This window comes from Typopeltis vanoorti, chromosome 4 (genome assembly GCF_054136105.1).
Source record: "Typopeltis vanoorti isolate ZY-2024b chromosome 4, IOZ_Tvanoo_1.0, whole genome shotgun sequence".
Lineage (NCBI taxonomy): Eukaryota > Metazoa > Arthropoda > Arachnida > Uropygi > Thelyphonidae > Typopeltis > Typopeltis vanoorti.
Window position 1 is genome coordinate 111,692,967 of NC_143552.1, and position 19,671 is coordinate 111,712,637.

Below are 19,671 nucleotides of genomic sequence, written 5' to 3' on the forward strand. Positions count from 1 at the left end.
TAAGGCATTCTCTTTCTACTCTTGAATGTTGTGCAGTATCAATGAAAGAGAATAATTTTGTAAACCTGTTAAAAATAAATAAATAAGAAGTTATCCTCCTTCACCACAAATAATAATAATAAATATCATTTTTCCTTCCTAAGTAATGTGAGGGAAATGCTTCTTTTATTATATAATTCTGTTATTCTTTGACTATTTGACATGAATGGTAATATTTCTTCTACTTGCCTTTTAGATGTATTTTTATTAGAGCTCATATTATTTTTCTTTTACTGGTTAACAGCATACTACACATAATGTACGGTATTACTTATTGACAAATATTTGATATAGCAAATTTCTTAAAGATTTAAGAAATAAACACATATCATATTAGGAATATTAATTAACTGAAAATAATTCATCATGATCAGTAACTACTCCAACAGTAAGATCAGCTAGATTAAGCTCTCAGTTTCTTTTGTCCTCCCATATTCTTCTTTCAGTAAAACACTATTCCAGTTCAAATTTCTTTCTTTCTTTTCCTCTAATTTTTATCTGGCCTTTTCCATGGGCTTCCTCTTGGTCTTTTCTCCTCAGTTTTTGTTTTATACATTCTTCTTGATATTCTTTTTTAATCCATGTTCATTACATTCCAAACAATTTAATGTTGGAGTTTACAGGATTTCTTCAACACTTTCTTGCTCATAATGTCCACGTTTTCTTCTCTCTCTCTCTCTCTTTGTTTTTGCAAACACTGAGAGTGAGAAAACTTCTCACTGTTATCTGCATTTTACTAATGTCTTTTTTTTTTTTTTTTAGCATCCATGTCTTTTCTGCATAAGACAGAATGGAAGAAAAGTCATTTCTGTTAATCAAAAGCTATACTTCAATAGGATTTTAGTGTCCCAAATTTGACTACTTTCACTATCAAAGAAGCTTTGTCCCAGTGAAAACTTCCTCAATATATCCTGATCTAAACTTCCATCACTGAAGGGTTACCTTCTCAAATATTTGAAGTTTTCACTCCTCTTCAGGAAATTGCTCACTAAGTCTTAGACTTGGTGAACAAGTCTTGAAGAGGAGTGAATATGTCAAATTCCGGCTATGTACCCTCAGGGGGGGGGGTAGGATATTACAATAGTACTACCTGAAAAAGTTAGATCATTACTAACCTGTCAATGATTTTCCTTCAAATGAATCTGTTATCTGTCAAGACTCCAATATTATCAGATCTTATATTTCTGTCTTCTAAGGCACATCTCACTGCATCAATTGCTAGTCCTTGGTCTTCCTCTGGACCTTTTTCTTAGCATTCTGGCAAAATAATAATAATAATAATAACCTTCCTTTCCTCTTCAAATTGTACATTTTTTATGATTCAAAATCATACTATCACTTTTCTAGTTATTCTGTTTTGTCTAGTTTTTCTGTAGATCTTCTGAATGTGCCCATCTCCACATCATCTGCAAACACAGCTGATATCAAGTCCTTGTCCATTATTAAGCATAAATAAACCATTGTGAATTACCAAATCTAGTCTTTGTTTACATTTAACTTACAAATTCTTGATCATAAACATTTCCTCTTTTCCGAACCTCCTAGATCCTTCCCTATAGAATTCAACCAAAAACTTTTCCAAATCCTGAAATGCTACAAATAGGCATTTTCCAAAATCTCAGTGTCTCTCCATAATTGTCCTTACAACAAAAATTAGAACTAAAACCAAACTGCTCTTCTCTTAACCCTTCCTTTATTTTATCCTGTATTTCTGTTGTCATTATTATTATTTAATAAATCTTTATACAACACAATAATATTTGTCACTCAGTTAATGAGCCTCTTTTATATATTGGGAAGTTAATCCCCTTGATCCAGTCACCAAGTATCATCCTCTTTCTCCAGATTGATCTAAAGATGTAATTCAGCATGATCTGATCAATTTAGCATGCTAATCTATCACAGCGTTTCCCATTCTTCATCTTCCTTATTTCTTCTTCAACATTGCCAGCCTTATTTCCCTATTATATCTCTACTTTTATATTTATTCTGGTCTATTTTGCTATTGTTTTCATATTTGTTTAACAGATATTTAAGTAATGTTGCTAAATCATGCTTATTTCTCTCTTCTAATAGTTACAAGATTTCTATCTCCATTTATTAAAAAACCTGGTTCCTCGTTGCTTCTTCTGTTCATTAATCTGTATAACATTTTCTAGTTCTCATTAATATCTTTCTCCAGCTTATTTTTAAATTTCTCTTTAATTATTATTTTATTTTATTTTTTTGCATGGCTCTCTTTCTTTAATTTTAAATAGTTCTATCATCATCATCTGATCCAGTCTTAATACACTTCCAAAATGCTTTATTTTTGGTTCTTTAACTCTTTTCCTTTTATGTTTCCACCTACCCTTCCACACATTTGCATTTCCTACTATTACATCTCAAAATTTCTCCCGTCTTTCATGTATATTGTTATTTTATATTATTACATCTGCTCATTAACTCTGTAAAGATATTTGTTTTACACTGAGTGTTAAGTAATTTCTGAAAACACTTCATATATTTCAGTGGAGTGTGATATTGCCTAATGTAAATAGGAGATTGAGTACAAATTTGCATTGGGTGTTCTACTGCTTTAATGCAAGACACTGAAACAATATCCTCTGTGAAACACCAGAGAAAAATTCAAAGGCAGATTTAAAGAATTTTGGAATTCTATTCCTTTTTTTCACTGTATTTGCTAATTTCATCGAATCCACTAGGTTCTCTTTTATTCTCCCAATATTTTCCCTCTCATCTATTTTTAGAGTCTCAGTATTAAACACTTGATCATTGTCACTAGTCTTTAAAAACTTGAGGAGATTGCTCTAATTTTCTTTTGTCACCTGATGTCCTGTTTGGACAGGACATCAGGTGACAAGGACACTGTACCATGAACAAAATTACATGCAAAAGTATGACATTTCAGAAAATCGAGTCCAAATATTACTTGTACATTTGGATTAGAACAGCATTTTCAAACCTTTCTAAGCCCAAGGACCAGTAAAATGCCTAAAACAATTCTAAGGACCACTAAGTTGTGTACTTTTTTTTTAAAATCCTATGTGGGGATTACCAGCATTTGGGAAAAACTGTGCCATTTATGACAATAAATCTAAAAGCTTGTTTTGAATACATATGGAAACGTAATTAAATTTGAAGTAAACGATTAAAAGTGTATCATCATTGAACAAAGTTTTAATTTTTATTAAACAAATAAATAATATGATAATGAAGGTTTATTTTCTTGGTCATAATAATTAGTAATAATATTTTTTGGTTTACAGATCAAGTGTTGATCAAATTTATTAACTTAACCAACTAGTTTCGCTACACTTTAACTGTTGGCATCTTCAGGGCACTTACATATAGGCTGAAACAATCTCACAATTATGTGTAACTGTAAAAGTTATTATTTACAGTTATTCTTGTCAGTTTTACAGTTACACATAATTGTGAGATTGTGATTGTTTCAGCCTATATGTAAGTGCCCTGAAGATGCCAACAGTTAAAGTGTGGCGAAACTAGTTGGTTAAGTTAATAAATTTGATCAACAAATAATATGATATAATTATTGAATAACTAACTCTTATTTAGAAGTATTGGTCAAGTGTTAATAAACTATTTAATAACCAACTAGTTTTGCCGGCTATTGCTGTCGGCATCTTCAGGGTACAAATAAGGTAGGCAAAGTAAATTACAAGCTAGATGCTAACTGACAATTCTAATTCAATAACAAAATAGTACTCAGCATGAAATGATACACGTGTCATGGATACATGATTTACTTGTTGAGAAACATTTTGTAGTTGGCGCTGAAGTTCATTTCATGTGTGTTTAGTGATCTGATTAAGGTCTTCCATATATCAGGTAGGATTAAACCTTGATTCCTGTTGAGGTTTTTTGTGGAACGGGCAACTGTAGCTGCTTCTTTGAAGATCCTGGAACAGTAGTTTTCTTCTATATAAGGCACATAACTTTTATTCCTTTCAATAATGTGGTTGGTTGTAGAGAAGTGGGAAGAAAGACCAGATATATCTTTTCTGTTATTTCTTACATAACCTATGTGGTCCTTTTGTCTCATTTCGAAGCTTCTAGATGTCTGACCAATGTAACTAAGACCACAGGAACAAGGGATGTTGTAAACTCCAGCATACTTGTAGAAAGGATGTAAGTTTTTCGGTGATCTTAGAAATTTCTGAATAGTTTCAATTGGCTTGAAGGTCATCTAATATTGTGTGGTTTTAGGAGGAGAGCCAGTTTTTTGGAAATGGTACCAACGTATGGAATAGTTATAGTGGTGATATATTGGGTGACATCATGTTGTCTTTGTGGTATGTCAGAGAAGAGAATCTTGTTGATGAGTCTTCTAGGGTAGCCATTTAAGGATAGGTCGTTGGATGTTGGAGTCAGCTCTTCTTGTAGATCATTTTGGTCCATAGTAAACTGTATAGCTCTTTTCTTTAGCATATGAATAATGCTAAGTTTTGGGGAGATATGGTGTGATGAGCTGAAGTATAGATAACATCCACTATTTGTAGGTTTTCTATAAACAGATAAGTTGACACTGTTATTTTCTTGTTTCTTTATTATGATGTCCAGGAATGGTAGTTGTTTGTCCTTTTCAAGTTCTAGTGTGAATTTGATAGTATGGTGGAACGAATTGATTTTGTTTAGGTAATCCAATAGCTCTTCCATATGATAAAGATATCATCTACATATCTAAACCATGCTGTAGGTTTTGGGTTAATCTGAGATGAGATTTTAGTTTCAAGATCTTCCATAAATAGGTCAGCACAAGAGGGTGAGAGGGGACTACCCATGCCCAATCTGGTTAATTGTTTGTAAGTGGTTTTCTTCCATACGAAATAGTTAGAAGTTAAACAGTGACTAAACAACGAAGTGATGTCTTGTGGGAATAAATTGTCTAAGATGTTGATGACTTCAGCTTGGAATGCTGGTAAACAGGAAAGTAACATCAAGGCTAGCAAGTATATCATCTTCAGAGATAGGGACGTTTTTTAATTTTTCAATAAAATGTTGAGAGTTTTTAATATAAGTATCTGAGTTATGGATGTGTTGTTGTAGAATTTTGGCAAGATGTTTAGACAGTAAGTAAGTTGGAGAATTGATTCCATCTATAATGGGACATAATGGGGAGTCATCCTTGTGCACTTTTGGAACGCTGTACAGTCTAGGAGTTAGAGGATGCATAGATTTTAACTTTTTAATTAAATCTGTAGGCCAGTTTGTCATCCGACGTAATAGTTCATTGATGTCGTTAATGATTTTTTAACATTGGATCTGTATTAAGGACATTATAGATGGACGTATCTGATAACAGATTGTTAAGTTTATCTTGTGTTTATCTATTTAATAACAAAGTACTATTTCCTTTGTCCGCTTTAAGTATGATGATGTCTTTGTTATTCTTTAAGTTGAGCAGGGTTCTTTTTTCCATACAGATGAAATTTGCATGTGGAGATCTGGAAGGAGACGAGAGGATTATGCTGCTTTTCAATCTAAGGTCATTAGCTGTAAGTTGTGGTAGTAATGAGATGGCTTTCTCTAAATTGCAGATGAAATCTACTTTGGGTATTACAACAGGTGTAAGGCCAAATTGAAGCCTTTTTTGAGAATAGCAGTCTCAGGTTTTGTTAGTATGTGCTTTGATTGATTAACGATCACTTGATTATCCGGTAGAGAAGGTTTAGACTCAATATGATTAGTATACAGATAATTGGATTTCTCGATTTGCTTCCGTTTGCCATTTCTGAAGGTTTTATCATAACTTGTGTAAATCATATTATCTAGAAGTCACCAAATATCTTCGTCAACAGTATTAGAGATGTCTGTAAAGAACTCATAACATTTTGAGTCTATTTGGCTTAGTGTGAATCTCGTATGACATATTCTTTCACGTAGAAGGGAGAGTGATGTTTTATGATAAATACGTTGTTTAGCTTGTCTAGAATTAAAAAGTTGTCTGAGATGCAGAAATTTGGGGATAACGTTGTTGTCTCGACATCTTTTTAAGAAGTTAGGTGATTTAAAAACTTAGCCTTTTTACATTTTAAAAGTTCAAGATGGCGTACCTTCCATTTTGTAATCTCATCGATTCAGTTCATATTTGAAATTGTTATAATTCTTGACCACAGAGATTAATGAATAACTAACTCTTATTTAGAAGTATTGGTTAGACTATTTAATAACCAACTAGTTGGTTATTAAATAGTTTATTAACACTTGACCAATACTTCTAAATAAGAGTTAGTTATTCATTAATCTCTGTGGTCAAGAATTATAACAATTTCAAATATGATATAATTATATTACTACTAACTTTTAATGAGATGGTTGAGCTTCTCAGCTCTTGAAGAGTAGCTGGATATCTGGCTCAATATTGGTCAACTTCAGTCAAAGATCGGCACACCCACACACACACACGCGCTAAGACAATTTCTGTATTTTGTTTTTATTTGAAGGAGCGATGAAAATCCTTTCTTGCAAAGATAAGTTGTAGAAAACTGCATGACGATTTTCAATGTTTCTTCAGATGATTTGAGAAATTCACTTCTCACTGAAGGCAAGATCCAGAATCGAGCCAAACCGAGATCACGGAATTGCATTTTAAGCCCACTGTCATTTGAAAGCTCAATTAACTGTTCCTTTTCGATAACGAAAGATCGTTCTTGTGACTGTAAGCCTGAAATGGATCGTGAACCCACAGAAATTTCTTATAAAAAGTTATTTGGAAAATATGTTTCAAAATTCTGTTTCAGATTTTTGAGGTGGTCAGAAACCCTTTCCAGAAACTCAGAATCAACAAAAATATTATTTTCCACTAAAAAGGATTCCAATTGGAAAAGGTGCAAATTGTCTGTCTTTTACATAACTAATACATAATACCAATTTTTTATCGAATGCCTTTATTTTGTCATAGGCATCAAGAACAGTTGAAGAATTTCCCTGAAGGGAGAGATTTAGTTCATTTAATTTCAAAAAAATGTCTGAAAGATAGGATAGTGTTGATAACTATGCTTCAAGGAGTGATGCAAAATCAGAATTACGTTCATTTACGAGCAATGAAACTTTGTGCCTTAATTGAAATAACTTTGTTAGTACTTTGCCCTGGAAAGCCAGCGAATTTCAGAATAAAGCAAAAGTTGTATGTATTCGCTGCCCATTTCATCGCAGAGTTCTGAAAATAATCTGTTATTTAATGGTCGAGCCTTAATAAAATTAACTAGCTTTACAGCATTGTATAGCACAGTTTAAATTCTGGTGGCATTCCTTTGGAGGCTAATGCTTCCCTATATATGAAACAATGTACCCAGTTCATATCTGGAGCTACTTACTTAACCTTAGAAACAACTCCACTATGCCTGCCTGTAAGGGCTCAAGCTCCATCCGAACAGAAGCCCATACATTTTTCCAACTGGATCCCTTTGTGTATTATGTAATTATTGAGAGTGTGAAATATTTCTTCTCTAGTTGAATCTTGCTATCATCTGCATATCTTACGTAGCATATTAACTGCGCATCATTTGTAACATCAGTAGTCTCGTCTATTTGTAATGCATAATAAGGGCTCTTCTTAACTCTTTTGAATTACTGAGATTCTATGTCACCTGCCATATCATTATTTCTGCAACTGACAGTGTCATTTGAAAGAGAAATCAAATCAACATCTTTTAGTAAGTTGTTGCCAAACATAGTTTTTACCACATGTTTTATAGCTGGAAGTAGTAAATTTTTACTCATGGAATGAGGTTTCCCTGTTTTCACTATGCACAAACTTAAGAGATTAGATGCTTCTAGTGCTTTTGCTATTAACCCCCCCAACCGGCCAGGACATCTATAGATGTCCAGCTAAATCTGGATACGATTCTGTAACACCCGTTGAATAACATGGATAAGAAGTGCAATTTGGTCTCACTATTTATCCACCTCGTCGGTAGGTCCCATGGCCGAAACTATATCTTTCCCATGATTTAATGTTCCTAAGCGTCACTGAAAAAATTCAACGGGCTTATTTTACACATCACAATATCATCATCATCAAATTCCTGCCATGTACCCTCAAGGGGTGTACAGGATATGATAGTACTACATGAAAAATTTACATCATTACTAATTTCCTATCTACAATTTTCCTCCAAATCAGTCTGTTACTTGTCAAGACTCCAACGTTACCAGATCTTATATTTCTATCGTCTAAGGCAGCGCTTCCCAAACTGTGGGCCGCGGCCCCCTTGGGGGCCATAGGTTTTGTTGAGGGGGGCCGTGAAATAATGAAAACAAATTTAAAATGTTTTAAGACTAAGTAGATTTTTTTTATTTTAAAAGAAACGTATTTAACTTTTATTATTTATTATTCCTTTTTTGTTAATTTTTATATTTTAATAGAAAAATTCACACATTGGTGTTGGTTCACAAACTTTGCTTCCTGCGTATTTCGGCGCTTAATGAATATTAGTAAATATTGCTTATTCGTATGTTTCATTTCAAAGCAGTGGTTAATTGTATTTACTTCGAATGCTCTCCAGGGAAGCTCCAAATCTTCCTGTCCCTTTCATCACGCATTCGTAATCAGGGACTGTTGATATTGACTTTATATACATATCAAACCTCGTTTTATATTATCACTGTCATCCGAGCTAGTTTTCTGTTACCAATAAAAGTTTTGCATATACTTCACACATGAAGAAAAGCTTAAACAAGTTCATGTGGGGAGATAGTAAATCGCTTGCAGTGGTAAACAACACCCCCCCCTAACAGCCACTATACTGCAGAGGCAATAAAAACAAGTACTTTTATTATGCCAGTGAATAAGGTATGAACAGTCTGTGTAATATATTTCTCAACAACTAGTGCAATTAGAGACAACCGGGATAAAAACACACTAATTAATGAATCATCACATGTCCCCTCATACAGAAACTATGCTATATAGACTGTAGCAAAACCACATGTTGCATGGGCAAACACATTATCTAACTATAAACTATTGTTATTAATTAGATGTGTGTGAGTTCGATTTCCCAAGGCAGCAATAAAAGTCAACCGAACGTGTTAAAATTCGTAAAAGTGTTAAAACTAAGTAATATATATATATATATAATGAATGTTATGGCAGTTTCACATATGAAATTCGGTTGAAGAGAGTTAGCATTTCAACTCAATTGTCAGCTATTCTGTTATCTTTCGGTTGTGCGATCGTTTGTTAATACTACACTAATCATATGCACGTTTTAATAACTTGCCTTTGCTGTCTGTTTGGCGTTAGGCTTAATTACCGTAAAGGGAGAAAAGTCACAAAAGAGAAAAATGTTCCTGATCCGGGGATTCCCTTATTCAGGTAATATTCACTAATTTCATGTTATCAGTCTGTGGTGTGCCAGTATCGGTAAGTGGTGATATTATTTGATCTATTCTACGTTAAAAACTTTAACCCTGAGATGGATAAGTGGCTGATAAAAAAATAAAAATAAAAAATCCTGCAAACAATCAGAAGAAGCAGAAACAGACTCAAAAAGAAGGACAGTATTTCATATTTTACCAGAACAGCCCGCATCGTCTTCAGAACCAAACGGTAAGAGGCAAAAAATGTAATATATGCATTTGATTTTTGCAATATTCGCTGTGCATGTTTTGTATTGAATATAAATACAAAAAATATTATAATAATATATCTCTCTATTACGATTTTTTTTCGAGGGGGGGCCGTGAAATATTTTAATTTTTGCAAAGGGGGCCCTGACATCCTGAAGTTTGGGAAGCACTGGTCTAAGGCACTTTGTACCATATCAATCCACCTATATCTTGGTCTTCCTCTGGGTCGTTTTCCTGCCAACTTGGCAGAGAACACTTGTTTTGTTAATCTTTCCTCGCCCATTCTGTTTATGTGACAATACCACCTGAGATTAGCTCTGCTAATGCATTCCTGGATGGTGACAATGTCAAGTTCTTTCCTAATATTCTCATTTTTAATATGATATTGCCATTGATGCTATCTGTTCTGAACCTAATCTTTCTCAGGACTCTCATATCTGCGGTCTCTAGTCTTTGGTCAAGTGTTTTACTTCTGACCCAGCTCTCAGATCCATAAGTTAAAACTGGTTTGAACACTGTCTTGTATACAGCTAATTTAGTGTTCCGACCAATTTCTCTCTTATTCCATATGAATTTATTCATTTGACTTCCTACCATACCAGCTTTGTTGATTCTGTTGTCTATTTCCATATGTAATTTACCATCTTCACTAAAAATCGTGCCTAAGTAACTGACATGTTTTGCTTGTTCCAAAGGTTCTCCATTCACAACACAGTTGACATTTTCAATGATTCTGCCTATTTTCATTGTCTTTGTCTTTTTATTGCTGACCTTCATGCGATATCTATTAGAACAGTTGTTCAATTTAGTCAGAGAATCTTGCAGACTTGTAGCGGATTTATTTAGAAGTATAACATCGTCTGCATAAAGCAAAGAGCTGACATTAACATCTCCAATTTTGATATCATGTTTAATACTACTTTCCTTCATAATGTGATCCATATAGATAATGAATAACAGACGGGATAATGTACATCCTTGTCTCACACCAGATTTAACATTAAACCATCTTCCTGTACTTCCTTCAATTCTAACTGCTGACTTACAATTCAAATAAAGACTAAGTATTGCTTGATATAATGCCACATTGACTCCATATAACTGTAGCGTATTGAATAGCTTCTCTCTTGGCACCTTGTCATATGCCTTTTCCAAATCGGCAAAACTTAAATACAGATCTTTGTTATATTCCCATGATTTCTCCACTATTTGCCATAAAGTGAAGATCCGATCCTGACAGCCTCTATTTGGCCTGAATCCAGCTTGTTCTGTACCAAGCTTTTCTTCCACAATTCTTCTCAACTATTTCTCAAGTATACTTGCATATATCTTACCAGGAATATACCTCTGTAATTCTCACATTCAGTTTTATTTCCCTTTTTATATATAGGTACTATGAGAGCTCTACTCCAATCATTGGGAATTCGTCCCTCTGTCCAGGCATTCTGAACTATGCAGTGCAGCCACTGTAAGACATTTATACCACCATACTTCAGCATTTCTGGTCGAATATCATCTACTCCTGCTGCCTTTCCACATTTCAAGCCTTTGATGGCTTTTTCTACTTCAGGTATAGATATGTATTCCTGCCTGTATGCCTGTTGAGCGTTTTTTACCACTATGCTGTCACTGCTTGTTTCATTTAGCAATATCTTGAAATAATTACTCCATACTTCAAGGATATCTTTTTCTCCCATTTTCATGTCACCTTTATCATCTCTAACTCCTTTTACAGCACTCTTTCCTCCATTCCTAAGCTTCTTCAACAACCTCCAGAATATTTTGCCACCTTCTTGATATTTATTTTCTATATTCATGTCAAAGTCCTCCCATGACTTTTGTTTAGCTAGTTTTACACACTGTTTAGCTTTCTTGCATTTGTCTCTGTATTCTCTAAGAGCTCAAGCTGACTTATTTGCCAGGAACGTTTGATATGCTTTCTTCTTTTCCTTCACTGCCTCTTTAACTTCCTGTGTCCACCATGGAGTTCTGATTTTTCTATCCTTGCAGACAACTTCACCACATGCTTCTCTAGCTGAATCAATCAGGGCTTTCTTCAAGGCTTGCCGCTGAATCTCCAAGGTTTGATTCCTGTTGTCAAAATCTTTCATTGTTTCTTCAATAGTCTTTGTGTATTTTAGTCTACAGTTCACATCTGAGAGCTGCTCAACTTTTATTCACTTTAAAACATATCATTCTTTTCAATATGAAATTCATTTTTATCCTGCTCAAGACTAAATAGTGATCACTTCCAATTTCAAATCCTCTGTACACTCTGGTGTCCTGCACCAGGGAGAAAACATCACTATCAACAATAACATAGTCATAATATTGAAAGTTTATTTTTCACTTGGTTAGATTATAATAAATTTAGTTTAATCCTTTATCCAAGTGTGAGCAAACAAAGTTCGTGCCTGAAAGTATCTTCAGGACTGGGGTAAGGTGGTACAACACCAGGACAACTCATTGCAAAGGTGGAGCAAGCTACCAACACTCCTGTCTCGGTATCTCCTATAATGCAAAACACATCTCCTTGCGGATATGTCTCATGTTATGCATTAAGGGAAGGGCCACTACCCAGACTAGTTTCGACCTTTATTGAGGTCTCTTCAGTTTCAATAACATAGTCAATGAGACTTTTCTTATTCCTTGCCTCTTCTCTCCGTGTGAATTTTTGCACATTTTTATGTTGTAACATGGTGTTATTAATAACCAGTCCATGTCCTGAGCAAAAATCCAACAGGTATTTGCCATTATTATTAGCTTTGCTCTTTTCTCCAAATTCTCCCAAAACATTTTTGTATGTCTGACAAAGGGTCAAAGCTGTATAACTAAGAGGAAACCTCCACATAGCCTTTAAAGGAATGCGGAGAACCGACCAGGGCTTCTGACCTAATGTCCAATCCTCACCTTCTCGTGGTGCACCCTGTTGGGTATCTACCTGGATACTGAACGAACGAGGATGGGCTGACAATTTGGGATTTAGCCTACCAAATTGTATTCCTATTGGTTAAACCAAAATACAAAATACATCACAATGTTTAGTTTCTAAATGTTGTCGGAGTTTTGCAGGTTTCATGCACTTGTTCGACAACACTTCATAACACAAAACACATCGAGATTTTTGTTCACTTTCATCTCCACACCAAGCAAAGCCAAATTCCAAATATGAACCATTATATTGGTTACTGTGTTATACTACTGTTATATTTCTTTGAGCTGCTTGTTTCTTCTGCTTTAATAGTATCAGATTTACTCTCCATCACAACACATGTTTCACAATTAGGGTTAGCATCACCTGTTTTTCATTCGCTTTTCTTTTCAAAGTCCTAGTTCTAAGCCTTTTCCATTATTAAAAAACATTTCCAAAAAATATATATAAAGACTGTGGTTAACTCATGACACACTTTGTCCAAGTGTCACTTAGCACTTCTGAAGATATACTGAGCCTTGGTTGTAGGAGGGAAACCTTCAATAATAAAAATCAATAAACAACAAGCAATTGATTGAAATGTGGATAACCCATGTTTACTTCAAATCTGATAAAACAGCAAGGGAAGGTGGAAGCAATAAAACATATTGTTGTTCACTTCACCCCTCTTTTATTACTTGTTATTCTGCCTCTATTTGTTGGTTTTTTTTGAAGTATCCATTTTATTTCAATAATTTTTACTTACTTATTCAATTTTAATTTGTTTTGTTTGGATAATTAAAATATATATATAGTTATTTAATTTAAGTTTGCCTTCGGACCACTTGTCCATTGTTGTGGACCACAGGTTGAGAAACACTGGATTAGAGGATTCTGGAAGAACTGTTAATGGATGACAGACTTTCAAAGGAAAACGAGGGATTGAAATAAAAGCATTTGTTTGCTTATCAGCTGAAATTTCTAATTCAAATATGCCCTTTAGCTTAATTGGATAACTTAAAACTGAAATGTCATTTGGAATTAGTTTTCATTTTGTTAGACAAATTATAAGAAATGAGTGAAATATGTGCATCTGTGTCTAATAAGATTTCACAAGGCACATTTTCATTAATCCTTGTAGAACTGTCAAAGGATTATCTCTTTCAGGGTTTGAGCTGCCTTTAGCTTTACCCATGCCTAATGAGTAGTTTGACATTTTTGTCCTTGCCAATATGATATTGGAATAATTGTTTCCAATATTTTTTCCTATATTCTGAGATTTCTTATATTGAAAACAAAGTTTATCCCTAACATAACAGTCTTTAGCAAAATGAACATGTTTATTGTATCTTAAACAAAAGTTCCTGTCCTTTCATAATTGGTCTCTGTTGTATTTCTATCTCATCAGCAAGAAATGTTTATATTTCCTCTATTTTTCCCACATGTGATTTTAATTTGGAATCTAATTCTGGACATTTTTAGTTAAATTCACAGAAATTTCCTTAGACTTTCTTTTTCTTAGCACATTTTAATTTCTGAAACTTCTCTTCTCTCATTGTATCTACAGCTACTGTGTTAGGAGAATAAGTTTCATTATACCGAAACGAGATTACCTGTTTAGTATTTTGGAATAAAATATATCTCTAAGTGTCTCCTCCTTTTCCCTGACAAGCTGGAAATATTGTTGAAAATTTTTAACCTTATTCTTATAAGCTGTTTCCTTCAAATTGTCTCTAAGGCCATGCCTAAACTGATGAAACAACAACCATTTTAAAGAAGATCTGTCTTTAGTTGAAACATTAAATTTATGAGCAGTGCTCAAAAGTCTGTAGCAATACTCTTAAACGGACTCCCCATTACCTTGAGTGCACTGATGAATTTTCCAAATGTTAGGCCCTAATTCTCCCAGCTTGAAAATTCAGATATTAGCAAAATTTTAAAGGTTGCATAACTCTCAGTGTCTCTGAATAAAGGGGATGTGTTTAAGAACATTTTGGCTTTGCCCAATAATTTATTACAAAGCATAATTAACAAATGGAAATCTGACCATTTTCCTAAATCTCTAATTTTTTCTGCATATGTAAAAAATGTTTCTGTGCTTTCATGACAATCACCTGAGAATGAAAGTATTACTATATTTGGATTAACTAACTTAAAAAATTCCTCATCTTTAATTGAAGAAACTTCACTACTAGAACTACTATCTCCTGTAGCCATTTTACTTTTAAATTTACTTTCTGGAGTCTAAAAAAAAGTTAAGTCACAACCAATCCTGATAGTCGACTGTGGCATTGTTAATTTATTTATTATTTACTGTTATCAGCTGTTCCAGTTATTTAAAAAAAAAAGTCAGCTGCGCCATTGTTATTATTCTTATATCTCTGTAAAGAGATTGTTTTACACCAAGCTTAGTATACAGAAGAGTTTAATTCCGATTGGTGCAATAACTTTTAATTCTATTCCTTTAGAATCCAGAAAATTATTGACTCAAAACCAAATAAAAAATATATATACATTTAATGAAACTAAAACATTATATACATTTTAAATAAAATTACATAAATAACTACAAAACTAATTGGATCCAAGGCCTTCTAAAATAAGTATACACTTCAGAGATTTTCTTATCTGAAAAAATAAAATAAAATCATTCATCCTCTGACTCGTTCTGTTACTGGGTTGTTTAACATATGCTTAATCATGTCTACCAGACTAAATCTTGTTTTCACAAGAAATTTTCACAACAACAATGTTCATCAGAGTTAATTTCTTTGTTAAGCCCTTTCCAAAAATATAAAATTTATTTCTTCTTTTCCATGGGATCCTTTTTTTTATCTCCTCATTTAGTATATTGGGTGGTCTGAAAAGTTCTCAGTCTAACAATGAAAAAACAAATTTATAATTTCAAAATTATTTTTATTTTTCAACGTGATCTTCCTTAAGACTAATACATTTATTCCAGCAATGCTCCAGCACCATTATCCCATCCCTCTAGTGGTTCTCGACGAATTTTTTCGTCTAGTCTGACTAAAAGATCGGAATAATATGCCCCAGTTATTGTTTACCCTTTTCAAGATAATTAATAAACAAGATGCCTTTAGCATCCCAAAACACCGATGTTATGACTTTGTCTTCTTTGGCGCTGAACAACCAGCTTCTGTTCACCGTTTGGATTCTGGTGTGTGCTGGTGTATCGAAGTCTCATCCATAGTAATAAATCCATGCACAAAATTGGTTTTATTTTTGTTAAAATGCCCCAAGCACTGTTCAGAGATTTTCATGCAAGTGTGATTTTGATCTGCTGTGAGCAACCGCGGCACCCATTTTGCGCAAAGCTTTGCATTTGCAGTTCTTCATGCAAAATACTGTATATCCTACACGTTCTTTTGAAATGCCTATAGTCTCAGCAATTTCATGCACTTTGACTCGCCAGTCATCCAATACCATATCATGCACTTGATCAATGATTTCTGGTGTTGTTATACGTTTTGGACGACCTTCACGTGGATCATCTTCAAGGCTGGTATGGCTACATTTAAACCTGACAGCCCATTTCTTAATTGTCGAAAATGAAAGAGAAGAATGCCCATAAACTTCGAATGAATTTCTTTTGGCGTTAAGCCTTCTTTTACAAAGAATTTTATAACCTCACGATACTCAGTTTTATCCATTTCAAGGGATACAGACAACACTTTGGCTTCCGACAGCTGTATAAAAAAACGACGTGATAGAATGACTTGCAATTTCACATCGATGCTTATGACAGATGTACCAACTTAGAAAAAAAAAAAAAAATCTTGCCAATAGTGTTGCATTTATGGTTGAAGCCAAGAGCTTTTCAGACCACCCACGTACACCTGCTCTAGTCATTCTCTCTCTCTCTCTGCCTCACTGGAGTACAGATATTCTTACCTCTTACAATTCAATATGATGCAAAATCACCAATCTGAATGAACTCTTGTGTAATTACTTAATGCTCAGTGTAAAACAATCCATTACAGAAACGAAAAATTATATAAAATAACAATAATATATGTCATTAATTTATGGTCCTTTGACCTGATCTGAGAATAAAATTCTTGCTTTATGTCGGTCTATTTCAGCATCTGCAGCTTAAGCTTTCTGTCTTTTTTTTATCACCTTAATACTACAAAAATGTGTTAGAGATTTTTGCTCATCATTCCAACTATACCTAATTTTAGCCTTTGTCGCTATTCCAATAAGCTGTTTGTAGTTATAAGACCATATCTGATTCAAAAATCTACTAACCTCTAACCTTTGTCTTTCATCATTTCTTTGACCAAACTTTAATATCTCCTAAGATGATTACACTTGTCTTCCCTCCAACTACTTCTCAAACAAGGTCGTTTCCTTCATATCCAGAAATTGAGGTTTATTTTCCATTACATTCAAATGTAAACCTCATTATTTGAAATTTGGTTGATATAATAAGACTTTGAAGCTTTGTTTTGAATGGAATTAGCCTAAAGAATCTGTGGCAACTGTCATTCTCATCTTAGATCAGCTCAGATTTATGTGGTTTTTATGAATTAAGCTGAGATTTGTTTCTCAGCTGAATTGTCAGTTTGACTAAAAGATAGGTTTTGAGCTTAGGACTAGAAAAATACATGGTAGAGACAAAAGTTTGAAAGTAGCAATCATCTAGCCTTGAGAATTCTGGCAGCATATTCTGAAACACTTTTCATGTAAGGCATAGTGATTTTCCATATTTCACCTTGATTTGGGAAAAGAAAAAGTTAATTTTTTTTTTCAGTGTTCCTTTATTTCTTAACTTCCTAGAGATTGATTTATTTCATACATGTTTAACTTATTAATCACTAAGTTTATCTTTTGTGCCCTGTAAAGTTACTTTCTAGTAAAAATTGATTTTTAAAAACAATTTCTTTTTTTTTTAGAAAAAAGATAGCAACATTAAAACAATTCCTGCCTTTAAGCCTATTCCAGCAGACAATGCTACACCTGAGCCAAGTCCAGAAAAACATTCTCCTCCTCCTCCACGTCCTGAGGTCAAAGAAAAGAGTCGGAGCAGGGGTGATAAGAAAAATAAATCATCTTTTACTGAAATTGATGACAACCGTAATAGAGAAAATGCAAATGGTTCTGTAGGTACAGAGAATTCACACAGTGATAGTAATTGTAGTAATAGTAATAGCAGTAGTAATTTAGAAGTAATTGGCTCAAGTGATTTAAGTAACACTAAACCAGAGACTACAGCTTCTGTAAGTAGTACAAGTAGTATTGGAAGTAAATTTACCACTGCAAATTTTACAGAAACTGTTATTACTCCTAGTGGTAGCCCTGTGTTTGGTTCAGATAAACACAAAAAGAAAAGGAATGAAAACAATTCTCTTAGTGGTTGTGCAAATGCCACTTCAAGCAAGGTGTCTACTAAACTCTCTCCAACTTCCCAAGTATCATCATCGGTTGCAGTATCTGTAACTGTTACTACTGCTACAACAAGTCCCACACCAACTTTCAGCAGTATGTATGAAAACTTTATCAATGGTGAAATATCAGCTGCTACAGGAGATAGTCAAGATTCCCAGTCAGAAAATCAGGTAAAACGGTCTCGTAGTCACTCATCTGAAAAAGGAGAAAGAAAGAAACACAAGAAAAACAGTGCATCCAGGTATTCAGACTAATTTTCTTTTCTTATGCTATTTATAATTATCTGAAGTTTATTGTAATCATATTATAATCAATCACTGGTGAAGAGACACTTGTAGGTTATTCATAATATAGAAAATTCTTTAAAAAGTAGAATTAAGTATATGCATTGGCTAAGCATATGGATGACAAATATCTGAAATAGGTAATGAATTTCAAGTTATAATTTCTTAAGTGTTGGTTGGAGAGCATTTTCTAAGGCAGTTGAAATGGTTATTTTTTTCAGTCAGGATGGAGAGAATACATTAGGAGGATGAACATGGGGGGGGGGGGGGGAAGGATAGTTGGGATTGCTTAAATGATCAAAATGCAAGAGTTGATTGAGTAACTTGACAAATTTTAATACTACTACATTAAAATATGTAAAAAAAATATCCTTGTGTGATGGAATTTTTGGATTTAGCAACTCAAAATACATTACTATGACATGATTTTAATGTATTTTGAGTTGCTAAATCCAAAAATTCCATCACACAAGGATATTTTTTTTTACAGATATTTACTTTAAAAAGAAGTTGGAATATTTTATCATGAATTATCATCATCATCAACAATTCCTGACATGTACCCTCAAGGAGTGTACAAGATATGATACTACTACATGAATAATTTACATCATTACTAACTTCCTATCTACAATTTTCCTCCAGATCAGTCTGTTACTTGTCAAGACTCCAACATTATTAGATCTTATATTTCTATCGTCTAAGGCACTTTGTACCGTATCAATCCACCTATATCTTGGTCTTCGTCTGGGTCGTTTTACTGCCAACCTGGCAGAGAGCACTTGTTTTGCTAATCTTTCCTTGCCCATTCTGTTTAAGTAACCATACCACCTGAGATTAGCTCTGCTAACGCATTCCTGGATACTGACAATGTTAAGTTCCTTCCTAATATCCTCGTTTTTAATATGATATTGCCATTGATACCATCTGCACACGCCTCGAATCTTTCTCAGGACTCTCATATCTGCGGTCTCTAGTCTTTGGTCAAGTGGTGATTTATTTCTGACCCAGCTCTCAGATCCATAAGTTAAAACTGGTTTGAACACTCTCTTGTATACAGCTAATTTAGTGTTCTGACTAATTTCTCTTTTATTCCATATGAATTTATTCATTTGACTTCCTACCATACCAGCTTTGTTGATTCTGTTGTCTATTTCGATATTTAATTTACCATCTTCGGTAAAAATCATGCCTAATTAACTGAAATGTTTTACTTGTTCCACAGGTTCTCTGTTCACAACAAAGTTGACATTTTCAACAATTCTACCTATTTTCATTGTCTTTGCCTGTTTAATGCTGACCTTCATACCATATCTATTACAACAGTTACACAATTTAGTGAGGGAATCTTCCAAACTTGTAGCGGATTTATTTAGAAGTATAACATCGTCCGCAAAAAGCAAAGAGCTGACATCATCATCAAATTCCTGT

The 19,671-nt window shown here is 33.8% G+C and overlaps 1 protein-coding gene across 3 annotated transcripts in view; it reads left to right on the forward strand.

Annotated features, from left to right (window-relative positions):
* Positions 1-19,671, forward strand: part of Alh (coiled coil domain containing protein Alhambra) — a 294,506-nt gene that overhangs the window by 120,750 nt on the left and 154,085 nt on the right. For all 3 annotated transcript variants that reach the window (XM_090391968.1, XM_090391969.1, XM_090391970.1), the window contains one exon: positions 17,464-18,197. In XM_090391968.1, the coding sequence (XP_090248094.1) occupies positions 17,464-18,197 (734 nt within the window). The remainder of the gene's footprint in view (positions 1-17,463; positions 18,198-19,671) is intronic.